The sequence below is a fragment of the Cariama cristata genome, unplaced genomic scaffold (genome assembly GCF_000690535.1).
Source record: "Cariama cristata isolate BGI_N322 unplaced genomic scaffold, ASM69053v1 scaffold7049, whole genome shotgun sequence".
Lineage (NCBI taxonomy): Eukaryota > Metazoa > Chordata > Aves > Cariamiformes > Cariamidae > Cariama > Cariama cristata.
The window spans coordinates 1,645-14,870 of record NW_009633967.1 but is presented as its reverse complement, the minus strand read 5'-3'; the positions used below and the strand labels follow the sequence as shown (position 1 = coordinate 14,870).

At 37.3% G+C, this 13,226-nt stretch overlaps 1 protein-coding gene across 1 annotated transcript in view; it reads right to left on the bottom strand.

Annotated features, from left to right (window-relative positions):
* The window catches only part of LOC104156005 (catenin alpha-3-like), a gene marked incomplete at its 3' end in the record, with an annotated part of 42,197 nt that extends 31,046 nt beyond the window's left edge, over positions 1-11,151 (bottom strand). Inside the window, exons 1-2 of the mRNA XM_009706975.1 lie at positions 11,029-11,151; positions 1,031-1,137 (exon numbers count right to left, since the gene is read on the bottom strand). Of these exons, the coding sequence (XP_009705277.1) occupies positions 1,031-1,132 (102 nt within the window). The remainder of the gene's footprint in view (positions 1-1,030; positions 1,138-11,028) is intronic.
* Between the last annotated feature and the right edge of the window lie 2,075 nt (positions 11,152-13,226).

Genomic DNA, 13,226 nt, shown 5'->3' with positions numbered 1-13,226 from the left:
CCTCAGGCACCAAGAGTACTAAACAAGCAATGTACAGCTCTGACAAGGAGTTTGATCTACATCATCTTGGCAAGGCTGAAGGACAGTGATAAGCTGGCATCCTTGTGCTCTGTGTAATTGACTAATTAAATGCAGGTACCCCAAAGTCTTTGGGGGTACCTTTGAAGAGGAAATTCAAAATACCTTGAGTTTCAAAATAGAAGATGTCTTTTCTGTTCTTTACCTTGTAACATATTGCTACAGAGGTTTTTTTTTAAACACTCTCTTAGTTATACACGTTATTTGCAAAATGAGGGCAGGTCTTCAAGTAGGTCCTTCCCATCGTATTAAAAAGAGACTAAAAAGAGACATTTCTAATCCATGCCAAATATGGAGACAATGAGAGAATCTTCTAACATGCTAAGAACTGCATATTTAACCAGTGAATACTTGAAATAGAACTGAAATCTGCAATAAAATTGCTCCTGATAAAAAGAAAGTTTAATCAACAAACCTGAAAGTATTTTTGTAAATCACTCAGTCCAAGTTTTCTTTAGATGGAAGGAAAAGTATTAAAATAGGTTTACACAATATGCAACAATTGCACTGTTCTTAGGGCATCTCTTCCAAAACGCAACAGAACGCAATTCTTTTCAAAATTCAGATGAAGCAGCTCATCTACAGATTTCAAGGCTCTTCTTTTCCACTCTGCCCACTACTTACAATATGAAACTTTCACGTGTTGGAAATCCATTTGCAGTGTAATGTACATTTAAACATCCACTAGATAATACTGTACAAGAGACTAGATAGAATATGCAACATTTTCTATGATATAGTGTGTGGCATTTGCAAAAATGGAAGTGACTAAATGAATGACCAGATCTGGAAGATGACAGATCCCCCTGGAGAGTTTCTAAGCCACAGTAAACTACCAGTACAGAAGAGCTGTGGGTACGCCTTATACAATAGTGCCTTTAGCCAAAGTTCTTCAGCCTTATTCCCCTCCCTCTATGGTTATCTAATTTATTTTCTGCAATACTAAAAATACCTGAATTATCAATGGTTCCAATAACTTCTCCACTGTAAACGTCTGGATCTGCAGATCCCGAGGATCAATTTTCAGTTTAACATTTGGCACTTTTGTTGACATTTCACCTAGGTACAAAACAAACAAAAAAATTGCAATAAGCAATAAGCAATTATTAGCCACAACCGCAAGTCTCATTGCCCTCTGTCAGAGCCCAGAGACTGCCTATGGGAGTACAGACTTGATTCCATCACAGGCTTAGAATTTCAAGAGATAACAAGGATTTTTCTGACTCCTCATTTCTAAATTGTGAAAAAAAAAAATGCAGATACTTGCATAAGCTGTAACATAACAGATTTAAAGTATGTATATTTCCTTCTCTTCTCTTCCAGATTTCCAAATTGACCATATATTTTAAAAATACACATGGATATTTGCATTAGAAGATCTTTGAATGTAAGTTCTCTAGTAGTCAATAAAAAGGAGCTTTAAAGTGAAAATTATATACTACATTATTGAATTTATCACAAAACAAAAACACTAATGCTATGTGCACAATACCGGTATCTTATTCCATTTGCCAAATTACAGTGGTCATAATAAACACTTTAAAACAAAAATATATCCTTAAAAGTCCTGGCAATTAATAGCAGGAGGAATTGAAACATTTAGTTATTTTACACCCTGTAATAACAAACATTTTCTAAGTGTCAAGACAGATTAAGCCAAGAAAGCCTATTACTGAAGTCAATAAGATGGAAGTAAAGCTAAGTGAGGTCTTTAAAGTCAATAAATCATTCATTACGAGTTTGATTCAAAGTCCACTGATGTTAATTTAAGGGTTTTCACTGAGTTCACTGAGCCATGGCTCAGGCCTTTAGCCACAGTGAAATGTGTGTGTGCCAATGAACTATAACCATGCTCTAGTAGGAATGCAGCTGATTATTGTCCCAAAATGAAAGACATTTTGAATTTTCCAGTAACTTAACTTCCCATAAAACATAGCTCAGCAAAGCCTTTTTAGCCAATAAAGGCTTCAAACACACAAGTAATTGAGATCTGTCCATTTTAAGCAGGACTTATTATAACCATTGTTGCTGTATAATAAAGTAATAAGGTACTGCAGCTGTGCAGGTTAAAGAGATATATTATGTCACCTTCCAGTGAATCTATCACTGATTTAACACAACACAGTAAGTTTAGCGTTTCTATAGCAAGTTGTGTAGAAATGGATCTGAATTGTTTATCACAGAATAGTTATCCACACTTCACTTGCAAGCAAAGATAGTATGAAAAAATAATTAAAGAATTAAGGTTAAAAGTCATTTAGGGTTTTGCCATTCTTAGTGAAGGTTATACAAATGCCAAGTTTATTCTTTTATTACAAGCTATACTAATCACAGATTCAGCTGCATACAGTCAGGTGATAGCATACGTAAAGAACTGATTTTTCAGTTTCAATTCCAAGTCAAAAGATAAAAGAGAACAAAAACTAGAGATCAGACTGACCAGAATTATGCTTTCTCTTCCATGGAAACCAATAACAGAAAGAGAACTCTAGAAACAGTGCAAATTCTTTGGCCATATTTTACACATTTAACCTTGAGGTACTTGTAACAAACCCCAGGGAAATAAAATTTGAGACTTCCAAAATGGCCAGTGTCAATGGTTCTCTTTCTGTCCAACGAATCAGTAGGTAGGACACTCCCACAGTTTTGAAGTACTCCAGTTTAACTTATCTCTCTCTCTGTAGGGAACTCTGCCCCCTTATCATTCACTGTTCCAGACACAAGCAGTGGCTCCTAGTCAGGCAAAGGACCCCAGCCCTTCTGCTAGCTCAAATTGTTACATATCCTCCCTCACTGATGAAGTTGTAGCTATCCAAGTGTACAGACCACACCTCTTATTCACAAAGCCTCACTGCAGCTGTTACAAAGTGCTTTGAGATGGATGACTCAGTATCTTCTGCTGGTTCTGTTCTACTGAACGTAACATATTTATTTACTCACTAAGCTTAGAACAAAACAGGCTGAAAACACAGCACAGCTGTAGAGGCTGCTGGTTAGGGCATGCTCCCAGAAGGCAAAATATTTTGTTTCCAAACTTTGCTTAACTAATGTTTTCAGAATTTCAGACCAAGGAGAACCAGAAGAGACAGAAGATGTCAAAAGTCAATGAACTCAAAATAGCTACAAGCAGATTCAACATAATAAATGTCTTACTGATTCAGATCAACAGTCCATCTAGCCCACTATGTTTGTTATGATCAGGCTATCAATTCTTAATAACACCCTGTATATGCAACAAAGCAAGAAATAAGGCAGGTTCTTTCCATCTGCTGTTTAGCAGAGGAATTGCTGAGACAAATTCACGATCACCCAGAGGGCTTCATACAACTACAACTTAGGTCATCATGAAAGTGCAACACCTCCTGGTTTCTTTATATTGTGCATATAACATCCTTGGCGAGCCAAGCTCCGCAACAGGAGCTTATTCTTACAGTTCAGGCCAAAGACACCCCCACTCTGTACTTACACAAGAAGGCGTTTGGTTTTATCTATAGTGATTCTTACTGTTAATACCTATAAGTTCTTTATGTATGGAAATTAAAACCAAAAGTGAAACCACTTTCTCAACCATATAATTCTTTGGAAACACACTAAATACATAATGATGTCAGTAAAGTCTGTAAACATCAAGAGCGAGAGGTCTAGTACAAAATGCAATCTTACAGGGTCAACACCTATTAACCGCATGTTTTATTGAACAATGAATATTCAGAAAGGTTCTGTGTCTGCAAAGTAGACTAAAAGTCAAGCTTTCTTATAGCTACAGCTATATCGCTATTTCCAGCAATGTTTGCTACACTAGCAAGGGAGCTATGAGTACCCTGGAAGCCCGGTTCCCACCGACATTCAGACCTCAACTCAAGTCTCTTGCTAGCAAATATTAATGTGAGAGCCTTTTTAACCCATTAAAGTAAGTTTTCCTACAGTACCAATAACTTGCTCTGAAAGCCACAAACGTCTGTCGTTCACAGCATGCTCTTCTCAGTTAGTTTCAATTCCAAGTTGCATTGCTATTTAATGACTTCTTAAACTGCCTCTCCCATGATAAAACAGTGGTGCATGCACCTTTGTTTGACTCTGCAGTGTTGGCAAACAGCGTGTCATGTCTGTGCCTGTCAGCACGCTGGTGCAGCCTATGAACATCTAGCTGAGAAGCACCCATGCTGCTGAAAAGCTGCTTCTGCTGCATCTACCCCTGAACCAAAAAGCCTTTTAATTCAACAAGATACTCTCCTCCGGCTTCACCAGGATTGCATCAAAACCCATCATTTCACACTCTTGAAAAGACAGACCTTTTTTACTATCTGCAGTTCGCTGGTTCTCTAAATCTTTGGCCAACACTTCAATGAATCTGCCTTTTATTCACATTTAAAAAACAAACAAACAAACAACAATTTATGGTATTGCTGGTTCACAACCCTTATCTTTGACATTTTCACAAGCCTCCCAGTATATGGGTACTTCTTGAAATCCATCACAACAGTTGCAAATGGATGGTATCAATTGTGCTGTGAATTTTTTTCTGGTCAAGACATACATCAGTTGCAAGGGGACAGGTAAGAACTGGATGGAGATAGCACTATATGCTTCTACTGAGATTTGAATAAATCGCTAGATGATTTTCAGGTTATTTTTCCTGCAGATACACTCATGCTTTAATTTTGCAGTGGCTTCCCCTCAATTCCTTGATAGAAGGGTGTTAGCAACTGCTTTACTCAAAATTCAGAAATAAAACCTTTGCTGCTTGCAGCAAGATCTGCTCTCCATTCTTACAGCACAACTTCCTATACTGCAGGTCACCTACAATGATTAGATCTTTTCTAAAATTTCACAGATAAAATTTAGTTGTAATTATAGTCACTTCGTCTTACTACAGATCCCTGTGCTCCGGAATCCTACCACTGAGCAGTCTCAAACTTGGGAAGCGTTACAAATCCAATCTCATTTTTGTAGATCAGAAAAACGTAAATCCATGTGCTCTGACTTTCCCTTTTGTGGGTTTTTGGGTTGTTTCCAGGTTTTGGGGGGGGTTGGGGTTTTTTTTAACCTTAGTATATTGTCTAACATAAGCATTTTTATTCTTTGTCTGAGCCCTGGCTCAACCAGCTTCTGAACTCAACAATAGCTTTTTAGCCTTGGGTCAGGCCCAGAACTTATCATTAACTGGAAGTCAATTGCAGAAATTGTTTCTGAAAATTTCAATTATATACTAAGGTATAAATAATCTACTTAATGCTCACTTGCTGATTCTAGTCTTTTTTTTTTTATAAGTAAAATTCTAATGCTTCCTGAAACTTCCTTAAAGCAGCCAAAATATGAAAACAAGCTTGCAAGCCAATGCAGTGAAAACTAAATAAATCTTAAATTACTTTGATACTCTGGCTACATATTTTTACCTTACCAGGCTCTCCTTACTGTTATTTGCCATATTAGCTAATCGCTATTTAAAAAGTTGGGTTTTTTTTAGATCGAGATGTAATAGGCAATAGAAAGAAAAATATGCAGTCACTAAAGAGCATTCTGGAGTTTTCTCTGGTATTTCCACTTAAAAAGTAAATTTCTGTCCTTCCAGATTATCTTCATTAAGATGACAAATTTTGGTGCTTGCCTCAGGGAAAAAATGAGAATCACCATCCATTTTCTACCTTTTTTTAAAATGCATATGTCTACTCCAGTATAATATGCCCTCTAATTAGAGTAGGGATTTTGACTGCGAGATATTTCGGTAGAAGGTTGCTATAACCCCACACTCGGCTATATTAACCTTTATAGTGGGCAATTTCAGCACTGTAGACCAGCAGCTCTTACAACACTTAGGATGTTAAGCGTGTGTCACAAGATACAGTCGTCTCTCAGAACAGCCAGAAAAGCAGCCACCTGCACACTCCTACCAAGTGCTACAAACTTTTAAGATAATGAGACTTTTGTCTTTTCAGCAAACATGTCCAAACTGAAACTGCTGAGTCTTTTTGTGTACAGAAAAGAGACACTGGAAAAAACAGTCAAAGTCTGTATCCATCTGCAACACAATGTGAACACAGTACCTGCAGCTTTTAAACAACCTCTAAGCATACTGTATACAGGCATAGATTAAACTAGTGTCAGAAAGCAGACCTAAAGATATTCTGCATAAATTATAAAAGCTTAACTTTAGAATCCATTTCCTGCTAGATCATTAGAAAGCCAATAGCACATCACTCACCTATCCTAGAATATATATGGTCCATATTCAGCACTAAAGCAACTGTCTATGCAATTTCCTTATGTTAGGAACTTCAGTGCAACTGCTATGGCTCACTATTTGGCTTCTGAGGCATCTGCAAGGGACCGCCTGACAAGCTCTCCAGTGTATTTCAGGATGACTGACAGGACACAGTGGCTGCTGGAGGGGTGGCAGGGGGATGGGCATCCTTAAAGCTATATACTAGAGAACAAATACATCAAAAAAATTTAAAGTTAAAAAGCTCGTAAACAATTAGATGACATGAAACATGTCAGTACTGATACTTCTGGTGCTTATTCTCGTAATTTTCAGCACAGCTACTGGTTTCCCATACATTCTGATTGTATGCCAACTTCTGTCTCGATGCAATGACTCAGTCTCAGACTTTTGAGCTGGACAGCAAAGGGATTCATAAGGCTCTCGCCCAGTAACTTGGCACCAAATTTGTTTTCTTTGGATTTTTTTTTCTATTGTATGTTACTCTGCACTGACCTACAATATATTATCCTATCAATTTCATAAAATGCACAGGCCTCTTGCCTTCTAAAAAACAAGGAAGACAAGAAGAAAAATATTAGAACAAAGTAGTCTGGATTAGTATTTTTAAACAAGATACACATGGACAGGACACCCGAGGGCTTCTAAGATGTGAAACTTTGCTGAGAATATGTAATAGAATATGTTTTATTATTTGTTCTTCATTTCAATATTTATTTATACAGCTTCATCAATCCATGCCAACACCACTCTGGGAATAAAATTTGTTAGTTCTTTTGCTACAGAGTCAGTACCACAAATGCAGATCAGGTTTTATAGAAGCCACAAAAACAGTTGCTGTGCTTTTCTTTAATACTCTAGCTGATACATGGAATAAGATATTCAGAATCCTAAAATGTACTAGTTCTGTCTGCAATACAGCAGCATGGACTTTTTCTTCTTTTTTTGCTTGAAGACCTGCTGTACTTTCTGGGCCAGAACATGCCCTGGAATGGAGTAATACCTCTGACACCTGGGAAGGATCTGGCCCATTTAACACCAGGGAAAACCTATAACACACCTGCCAAATTATTTAAATTTCCATACAAAGCTGTCAGGTTACACTCTAACCACCTCAGATTTTATCACTTCTTATCACTAGTAACAGGAAACATGTCTGTTAATGAAAAAGACACCATAAAGGAAAGAAGAGCTGGAGAACTGAAGGTGGTGAGATTCAAATCTGTTAATAACATTTATTCACTGAAGGCTACTTTATTTAAACAGGTTTTGCATTTAGGTGTAGATTTGCAGTGAAGTAACTGGAAGATAATTTTTAATGCTGAGAGGAAAAAAACACAAACACAAACCAAAAACCCCACTTTTTTTTTTTAACATTCCTTTTCACTTCTCTCTGTGTCTACTTTCTCTCCAGAGCAATTTTTTAATCCATTGGTCAACTTCAACCACATCTGAAAAGCAGCTGAAACTCCCAAGGACACAAGATTTCCACCAAGTTCTGCAACACAGTTCTCAGCATAAATAGCGTCTTACATCATCCCTTACAATGAAACTACCAAGGAAAGCAACACAGCATAAGCCTAGTTCTTACTGGATACCAGAGAATCCACATGGCAAGGAACAGATCATGACTGACCTAAGGGCATGAAAAGCTTTAATTAAGGTTTATAGGGGAAAACAAACAAACAAAAAACCAAACATGTTTGAGATGGGGGAAAGCATTACATCTCAAAGAACTCATCTCATGCAGACTTTCTGATGCCTAGTAAGACAACAAATAAAGATTTTTCCCAGGGTTGTAACACTCAGAACATGCTCTTTTCCCTGTTTAATAGTCATAGCTACTTTTTCTACAGTGCATTCCATCAAAGCACTTTTTCAAGCAGAGGTAGTCTTCCAATACCACATAAGGGAATAGAATCACAAAGGAAAAATTATTAGTCAAGATCAGACAGAATGCCAGTGGCAGAATCAGGGATGGAGTGCTGGGATACAAACATCTAGGCACTAGAGCACCTTACTCACACTTTCTTTAATGAGGCCAATAAACAGGATAAGAAGAGTAAAACATTGCCAAATACAATTTATGCTATTAATCTAAAGAATATAATTTCAACTTCCATATTCATGTCAAAGTTATCCAGATACTAATATTTCTTATTCTCAGTAAGGTCAGCTAACACATTCCTCTCCCTTAAACATACTATCAAAATTACTGCCGTGGTTGAACGCACGCACTTCCAGGCAGTTGCAACACACTGATGAATTCTCAGAGACGTTCCAGCAGAGGTGTGAATCCTACGGCCTGACCAGCTACAGAACTTTTGGCTTTGTACTAGCATGCCATACTCTGCTTTTCAACCAACAGCTATCCAAAAATGTGTGTTATGGTCCTGAGCCTACAGCCACAGCAAGGAAAGTCTTCTCCACTGAAATGTAAACATGGAAACTTGTGAACCTGACAATGCTCTCACTGTATTAGCAGTAAACTGAATAATTCCACTGAGATCAGTGAAATTCTAGTGGATATACACCATTATGGGTGACAGCAGAATCAAAACAACCCTGCTCGGTTTAGAAATGCTTTACCAATCTTATCTTCGTAACACTTCTTCCAAGTACATATTTGCAGGTACCGGAGTTTTTGGTCTTGGAACGGCAGTTGTAATATGTAAGATACTGAAAAAGCATTTAATTCAAAAAATACACCAAGGTGGTACAACACCAGATGGTAGCATTTATTTCAAAAAGACAATGTCTTCATTAATACTCTTTGGAGCCATATCAAATTCTTACAGAAAAAAAAAAATATCCTTTCACATGAGTCTCTGTGCTATTTTCACTGCATGCACTTTGAGCACGGAACAAGGATCCCTCTCTATTAGTGGCATACAGTTCCTACATGGATGGCTATCCTGTGCTGGTAACGATAGGTTAAGAAGGTCTGGCTCCAAGCCCTCCCTTTTGTTATCACTTTTAAAGTGTTCCTATCTCTATTCAGAACCAGAGACTCTGTTTAAATAAAGCTCAAGTTGACCTTCCACTAAAAATAGGATATTGTTCAACACCCACCCCCCCCAAAAAAAAAAAACAAACAATAAAAAATTCCATTATGTGCTACTAAAAGGTTTTTAAATTTTATTTTTGTTAAATGTAATCCCCTTATTCCCCCTTTCTGTTATTTGCTGAGGGTTATCTATTGCAACATTATACTATACTGTTTCGCTTAACAAATATCTCAGTTGCAATGAGGTAAAAAACCCGTGTTTTTTCCCACCTCTTTGTAGAGCTGAAATTCTAGCCAACTGATTTTGTTGTTTCATATCCATGCATTAGCTCAGGATGCTTCACCATCACGCACCATGTTATGTAACTATTTTATGTAACTATTTTCAAATTGATATAAAGGTTTGCATTATTTGTTTGGTCGAGTGACCCAAATAGTGTAATTCTTCTTCCCAGTTGTCTACAGACACACACAAAACAACCCCGAAATTAAGGGTAGCATATGTGATTGATACTTCTTAAGTATATATTAATATGGACGAAAATAAAAGAGAAATGGTTCTTAGAAATTGCATCATTTTGGAGTTGGCAAGCAGCTAGTTAGCTAGCGCCTACGAAAGCACGATCCAAAAAACCGAGGACAGAAAAACAGGATTTAAACAAAACTGTAATCCCACCACGCCATGTCTGTATACAGGGACAGACCTCTGACATGCAGATTAATTCTTTCAATGGGGTTCCTGGTGCTGCACGGCACCCTATTTCCTCTATCAACTCCAACAACCAGTTTCAAATCAAAATGTAGCTCAGAAGAAAAACTTTACTTCACTGATGAATCACTGCTGGTGAAACAGCTTCATAAATAACAACTAGTTCCCACCCATTTTGACCTCCACTCTCATTCCAACTCAAAAGGATATGGTTAAAGAGCAACCATTAAAAAAAACACAACACTTTGTTCCAAGGTAGATTAGTTTCCTAACATCAATCAACTGATTAAGAATAGGAGAGAACAACAATAATTCATTATGCATTTTTTCTAAATGCTTGTCACTAGGCCTAATTCTTTGCTATCGGATGTCTTTTGGGCTTCACTAGCTCTGAACATAGCTCTTGTCTTTAATAAGAGGAATTCAAATGGATTTTACATAATGGAAAATTGTCTTAGTGTACATAAAGCTTTTGAAATACACCGAGTGTTACACTGAATATAACTGCCCTGCATTATCCCTGACTTGTTGACAAGTGACTTTTATATCTTAAATTAAAAAATAATTGTATAAAATTGCCTTGTACAGTAATTCTGTATTTTCAACACTGAGGTGACAAACATACATTTACAAAAACATTCCTTGCATTAGATGCAAAATCCAGCAAAGTACCAGGAGGTAAGTTAAATTTTTTAAAATAACAGCATCCATGCAACATTTTACCCTTCCTTTTCCAATATTCCAGTGTATTTTTTCATATTTGGAAAATACACAAAGACATTGCACAATTTTGGCTACTGGCTTCAAGTGACAAGACCACGATGATTCAAAAAACACAGAATGTTTTAAAAAAATCATGTTTAAAAGTTCTTTTTCTAGCAAGTTGGTTAAGAAAATCAGCTTTTGAACTCAAACTTTTGAGGCCATTATTTGATTTAAGCAACTATAGCTCCATTCACAGCTTGGTGTATGTTCACCAAGTGGAAAATTCCCTTCATTCCTCTTCAATCTTACCTTTCGAATCAAGAATCTAACAAGAGATCCTAGAAACAGCTCTGTGAAGAACTCCTCTTGATGCAGCTTGACTCCACAGGCACTGACAGTGAGAGAGCAAATGGTTGCCTGTCATTCCTAGTCTATGAGAAACAAAATAGGAGGGCAATACCCATTTGGGACCTCCTCCTAAACTGGTAGTTCCTGACTTCACTGACAACTTGCTACTGAAAATACCACTTAAAGAAACCCCAAGCTCGTTCCTAGTCTTGCAAACATAGTTTTGCACTGAGCTTTTAGACCCTAAATCAGACACCACTGATGTCAATGGTAAAGCCCCCTCAGAACTCAGTGAGGTTCAGGTTGACTACAAGAGGGGAAAGGGGAAGAAGGAAAGGCCATTATTGTAAAACCCAGGTCAAATATAGTTGCAAAGTACATATCATAAAAGTTCATACAAACCATGCTATGTATGACAATCTTCTTCATTTACCTTCACAAAAGACTCAAAACATACTTCCAGATCAATACTACTACACTTCTGAGATTTTTTCCACAAAGGCAGCCATTTAAGAAACGGACATGAGTGAAACTTTGTTGATTTGCTATTATAGCAGATTTGAGCATCCTGTAGTATGCAATAGCACTCCCCGGAAACTCTGAAAAGGTAGAGGTTGCTCAATGCTTCTGTCTATTCTGCTAGAGACACTCTATTCTGCTACTTAAGATATTCACAGTCTTAAACCATTCAGTTTGAAAATTTGTATGAGGTCCATGTGTCAAGCTGAATTTTCTTTTTGGAAAATTTCAACCACAGCAGTTTGGCTATTTTTAGTTGCTTTAGAGGTAAAAAAGGCAGAGCCAGCCTGAAGGCTGAGGTAATCTGGCACCAGCTAACAGCATTGGAGAGGCTCAACTAGAAGGAAAAAAAGAGACCTGAGGAATGCGTAGATACTCTGACTACTCACAGGTGAGGAAAAAAAACAAGACTTAGACAGACATAACAGACAGTACTGAAATAGTTGCTGGGAATGGGAGTGGGAAATCAATCACATTTGGGCCCTGTTGTACAACAGCCAACCAATTCCAGTAGCATCTTCTGCACTTAAAGATGCATAGAAGGAAAAGATTTTAAAGTCAAGTAAAAGGTGTATACAGAACACCTTACAAAAGATTTTGTTCCCCTGCAAAAGCATCAAATCATTATTCATAGAAACTAAGCAGACTTTCCTAGATGATATAATAATTCATTATGGGGAAATGTACCTGGTATTGCCACATTAACTTACAATTTTATTCATAATTCATTCCTCAGAATTTTTTCAAGGATCAGCCTTTAAAGGTAATCCTTTCTTTGCTCTCTTTCAACTCATGAATTTAGAAGGCATGAACAACAGTCAGAGAAGAAAGCTGCTGGACTAGGAAAGATTTCATTTTCTGAGCCATATTACAACTGTGATGCAATCCAAGTTTAAATCTTATTAATAGCAGTATTTCTCAGCATTTCTTAGCTCTCTTATTTACTTCATGAATGCTATTTGAAAGCTAATTCACTTAACTGCAAGATTCAATATAGACAAGTGGAGTTATGTAGATGATCCCTGTTACACTTTTTTTAATCATTAGATCTTTACAAGTACATCAGTACTTCCTTTGTGAAGCAAATTACCACAGCAGTGAACAGAGATCCTCCTTATTTTAATAGGTACATAAGGAGAGGTATGGAAAATGCTAGTTTTATTTAAAGCTCTTTGTCCTGTCACCTGTGTTATCAAATGAGGAATGGGATTCAGTTGCTTAAACTAAACAGCTAGTGCCATTTTAGATACTGTCTGGTAACCATCATACAGGCCTCTAGGGTACCACAGGTCTCCCATAGACTTCAACAACATATGGCAGGACTGGATATGGGGATGCTTTACGAGGCCAAAAGTATCTAAAATGGCTCTAGACACCTATACTCAGGCACTTGAATCATTCCCAAGTTGTCCTTATCTTAACAAATCCTCTTAATTTGTTGTGAGAAACCTTTTGCCTCAAACTTGGTTTTGATAGGTCACCTGTGAAACACTTCAAGGGGCAGGCTCATGTCATTACAAGCAAGCATTGCAAACTCTGAAGTTAGGCAGTACCCACTGCAAATGCCACTGCAGCACCAATTCTTAAGTATCGTTAAAATATTCCACACACAATACCAAAAAATATGTTACTGGTATGGA